This window comes from Trachymyrmex septentrionalis, unplaced genomic scaffold (genome assembly GCF_001594115.1).
Source record: "Trachymyrmex septentrionalis isolate Tsep2-gDNA-1 unplaced genomic scaffold, Tsep1.0 scaffold32, whole genome shotgun sequence".
In the NCBI taxonomy this organism is placed as follows: domain Eukaryota; kingdom Metazoa; phylum Arthropoda; class Insecta; order Hymenoptera; family Formicidae; genus Trachymyrmex; species Trachymyrmex septentrionalis.
Genome location: NW_017305485.1, coordinates 890,309 through 895,419, shown reverse-complemented (window position 1 = coordinate 895,419; position 5,111 = coordinate 890,309). Strand labels below are relative to the sequence as shown.

The 5,111-nt window shown below is 45.0% G+C and overlaps 1 protein-coding gene across 5 annotated transcripts in view; it reads right to left on the bottom strand.

Annotated features, from left to right (window-relative positions):
• LOC108750089 (GATA-binding factor C-like) overlaps positions 1 to 5,111 on the bottom strand; it is a 97,135-nt gene that overhangs the window by 84,600 nt on the left and 7,424 nt on the right. For 4 of the 5 annotated variants that reach the window (XM_018489331.1, XM_018489335.1, XM_018489334.1 and 1 more), the window contains exon 2: positions 1,899 to 2,349. In XM_018489331.1, the coding sequence (XP_018344833.1) occupies positions 1,899 to 2,070 (172 nt within the window). In that variant the 5' untranslated portion in view covers positions 2,071 to 2,349. Of the gene's footprint in view, positions 1 to 1,898; positions 2,350 to 4,268; positions 4,322 to 5,111 lie in introns of those variants that run through there. The other variant, XM_018489333.1, reaches the window with a different exon arrangement.

Genomic DNA, 5,111 nt, shown 5'->3' with positions numbered 1-5,111 from the left:
CTAAACTAGACGTGGAGTAATAGAAAATTTCGCTCACGCATTTAACAGCATATTGAAAGCGAAACTGAAAGTCCGGAATAAATCTGGTTGAGTTGAAGAACAGAAATTAAAACTCTTGTTTGAAATAATTATAAATACAGTTTCGAAGAGAGAGATGTTACTACTAACTTTTGCTCGTTTTCTTTTATTCCCGACATCTCCATTATTATCATCATCAATTATTATTATTATTATTTATTTATTAAGCAATAATTATGTAAAGTAAATGCTAAATAAAATTGTAGCCAAAAAAAGCTTCTTTTCTTCATACACACAATCATTTTCGAGACCTCACATTCGCTCTCATTATAAACTTTATTCCATTCTCATTTTCACGTTTAATTATATTTTTTATGTTCTCCCCTGTGCGTAACCGTGTTGGTAACAAGTGTTGCTTCTTTTACGTTATCCCCTAGGATGACTTCCTTTTTATGGACAACTAATCACACATTTCCTGCGTTTACGCTTCTCCTTTATGTACGCCATCGCCGGTAACCACGCGAACCTCGTCCTTGCTTCTTGCCGCGCGTCTCTGCTTCTCACTGTCATTCACGCTAGAGAAGTAGCGAAGGGTTGTGCTCGAAACGGAAAGTCATTTGCCTTCGGCGAGAATCGAGAGGACGTATAGGCCACGAGCGTATACGGCTATACAAATGGAGTTAAGTGTGCGGGACACGAGAAAAGACGGCGCGCGTGGGTATACAATAACACGCACTCGCAAGTGCACGCGAAAGTGCAGGTTCGAGAGCGTCTCGAGGGCGCTTCGCCCGCCTGCATTCGGGGGATCTGCTCGAGATGGATTAGCGCTAAGAAACTGCCCCAATGGCATGTTACGGTTGTCACTCTGCCCGAGCGCCTCCCAGCGGTAAAATGTCACGCGGGCCTATCAGCCGCGGTAGAAATTTAATTATCGAGGCAGGTATCTAGAGGGAGGAGCGAAATGGCGATGCATCAGGGGAGACATTCGATGTCGCTGATAGCCTCGGAGACGCCTCGTTAATTAAATATAGAAATTCTAATTAATGAGTAGTGCTCGCAAAGAGGTGACTGTTCGACGGTCGTTGAACCCAAACATGTATCGTGAAACACGCGAGACGCAAAACAGCAACGAGTACTTTTATCAGAGTTAAACGTGACGTTACACATGGTTTAAAGCATTCGCTGATCGATCGATTGGTAAAATTCTTTCCCTTACTGCAATCAAACGCTTCGAAGCATTCGTGATTTTCATCACGCATCCAGATTTCACCTAAAGAATTTCGCTTCTTTACGAGAATTCTTTTGTTTTTTCGTAATATTTAATCTGGTGCGTTCGAGAAGTGCGCTATCAGCGCTATTGTGTCACTCTTGTCTTTACCGTTCATTAGAAACAAGGATAGGATGATGCAACGACGCTGATAGTGTGCTGCTCAAACGTAACCTTAACGCATGCGTGAATCTTCGCGACGAACTATATTGCCGTAATCGGGAGGCTTTTATTGTACACGCATCGGAATCTTTAAGATAAATTTCAATCGATAACGCTACAAAGTGGCTCGAGGATTATACGTATTATCCTCTTAATAGCCGCAAGGTATCCGCCGCTAAAAAAAAAAAAGAAAAAAAGACAAGACCCCTTCTCGAGAGTCCTCGCTTCTTTTCATTTGAACCTCGCGAAATCTTCAAAGAAAATTCGGCAAGCAATCGGTCGTTGAGTCGCGACGGCAGTTTCTTAAGAAGGAAAACCAGAGAGAGAAAAGATCCAAACGAGAAGGTCCAAGAAAGTGGAAGAAAAAAAGAGAGAGATAAGAAGGTATAAACGATTGAAGGAACGAGAGAATGATGTGTGTGTGTGTGTGTGTGTGTGTGTGTGTACTTACTGTGGGCGTAGTGGGCCGCAGCTGCGGGGTGATGCGCCGTCGGTCCGGTGTGAGGGTAGTAACCCCTGTAATCATTGCCGACCACTCCGGCCACCCCGGCACCCCCCGAAGGCGGCTCCAACCTAGGCGTCTCGTACCACGTCCTGGCGCTCGACTCGCTGCTCATGTCCATCGTGTCCAACGAGATCTCGGTACGTCGCGATCGCTCGCCGAAGAACGAGCAGGTGGAGGAATAACAGCGGGAAGAGGAGGCGCGAGAGGGGGAAGGAGAGAGAGGGGTGGAAAGCGGAAATACAGTGAGAGAACGGGCGGCAGGTCGGAGAGGGAGATTAGGAATACTGCCAAAAGCGCCTCTCTTCCTTTTCCGTCGTCCTCGCGACGCCCAGTGCGGTCATAGGTAATCTTGGTCTGATTTGCTGAGCGAAAGAAACTTCCTTCCTTAACCTCCGTCCTGCAAAACACAATCGAATAACATGGATTAGTTCTTCAGTTCTTTGCCCCTCGATCGATCGTTCGTTATTCCTCGTTATAATCTATTCTTCTATTGCGCGGCGAAAAACGCGTGCCCGAGATAGTCAGTGAACCCACAAATGTGGTACATTTAACCCTCGATTGCAGTTGTAAAAATCCACAACCTATAAGATCTAAAGCGTCCTATTTGAAATGCAGTAAATCTCTACTGGTGATTGCTAGAGAGAGGTTCTTCAACGATTCTTTTTACTTACTGATTACTTTTTACTTAGTTTAGAACTATACAACAGATTGTACAATCGTCGTAAAAATGTTCACTTCAAGTCTAAATAATCCGTTGCCATAGCTGAGCCTGAGGGCCTCAATTTCACAATTCACGGTGAACTCTGAACCGAGGTTCAACTTATTTCTCATCTCCCTTTCCAATTCGAGGCATTAGAAAGAGACGAAGAGTAAGTCGAAACCTCGGTTAACAGTTAACCAAGAGTTGTGAAACTGCGCCATCGAAGTCTGAACACGCGAAATTATTTTGCGCAACCTTTGTACGAGTAAATTGTAACAATTGGAAGCGGGTTCAACGTCGATTTACACGATACAGCTGCTCTAGCAGCGAGTGCTATCCGTAAGATGAACGAGATATATTATATGCAAACATGAAATGAAGTTAATTGGAGTGTTTAGCCGAACGCGATCCACGCGATCCGCACCGCCCCCCCCCGCCGCCGCGCTGGGAAAATTCCGGCTCTATTAGCAATAAATAATTTCGCGACTTTGCACGGGCTCGTTAACTGGCTAGACCAGACACACGTGCGCCGTGTAGCATGAAATAATTAATTGTAACGTTCGCGGGGGGAGTGGGTACGATACGCGCGCGACCAGGTTGACTTAATAAGACGACGGCTGTCATATCCGAAAATTATTACCGATAATAATTAATCGATCTACAACCCGGTTTCACGCCGAGGGGACAACGTCCCCCCGGCCGAGAGATATCTCTCCTCTCCGACACGTCATTTCAATAAAGCCGTCGCTCGGTGGCTTTCTCGGATTCTGGGCGCGATTCGTGTAACCGCGATATACGCACGAACGTGTGTGCGGGTACGGGATAATGAACAACTTTGTAACGTGCACGACGACAAGCTACGCCCGTTCGTTCGTTCGCACAGCACAGCACCGCACCACCGGTTTACGTGCGTTTACCTTACCGGCTTTCCCGATATCGCCCTTGTCGCGTAAAAGGAAGAACGGCGCGGCCGTGTCGTGAACCGGGCGGCGGACACGCACGCAGTAAATTAATACCGAAACACGAGACGCTTCAATGATTCTTCCATCGCTTACAAGCCGCATAATGCGCCGCCTGTGTGCGTTTTGAGAGACGTCTTTCCCCTCACTCCCCCTCTTCCTTTTTTCCTCTCCTTCTCGATTCGCGAAATCGAACAAGGCGCGAGATGATTCGCGTGAACGATCCGAACGAAACCGCCACCCCCGTCTCACCTCCCGTCTTCATCCGGCTCAGAAAACTGAAGGCAGAACTGAAGATAGAGAAAAGAGAACACCGACGTTTTTATTTCACTGTGAATTTATTCGATGTCTCACAACGTAAATACAAATAACTAAATAGGCCGAAATTCTCTCACGTTTAGTAAGCGATTAAACGCTCGAAAGCGGTTTTCTATGAATCTCTAAGATTTCGTTGATTTAAGCAGAATGTCATATTTTAAGATTTCAAAATTGATATATAAATTTTCAGATCTGTTTCCGCGAACGTCGCGTCGCGAGCCTTCCTCGATCAAAGTGCTAGATTCTTACTTACGTAAGAAGGGAATTTCAATAGAAATCCTATTCGATATCGTAGGTTGAATAAAAGCGGAGGAGGGAATGCACGAAAAACAGACTTACCCCGATTGTTGAATCGGTGCAACGCGTCGAATTTCGATTAATCGATCAGCGAGATCTACGGCAATTGGTCCTGATCAGCGCTTCAATACGAGCATACTGAGTATCAACGTTTGACGATCAAATACTCGAAATGATTTATCAATCAGCTTATGGGCGATCAAGGTCGCATCGATGACGCAATCGGGACAGGTTGGTTTAATCGCCCAATCCAGATAGAGGTGCGCGAGAGGAAAAGGGACAGTCTCGGAAGAGAGACGACTCGCGAGGGGAGGCGAAGAAATGCGGTTGGGATTCTTATCGAGAGACACGTTTTCGGAAATATTCATTACAATTATATCTTTGCTAGATCCGCCAGAGAATTTTTATTGTCGCGAGAACTAAGAACACCCGCGTGCGCATTCGCGAGGCTCCGGTGAAAAAATATCCTCCGGCGAGAAACCGGTTACGCCGGTTAACAAGTTTCATTTTCACTCGAAGTCGCAAAATAGTGAATCTTCCGACGCGCAAAAAGAACAACGGCGGTAGTAATGATTATGTTGGTTATTTCGACAAATTCGAACGTAACATTATATATTTCTTTCCTCTTTTCGGGCTTTTGGCGCTAAAAGTCACTCTCGCCCGGAGCAAATAAAACACTCGAAAACAATGCGCGATAAGATACACGAAAAACGTGTATCCTCGATAAGATTGATAACCTTACGGAATGTGACACGCATATCCGATTAATTTTGATTGCCAGGCCATCGAGATTCTTATGTCGTTATTGTTATTATATTATATGACATACAATGTGTATATATATATATATATATATATATATATATATATATATATATATATATT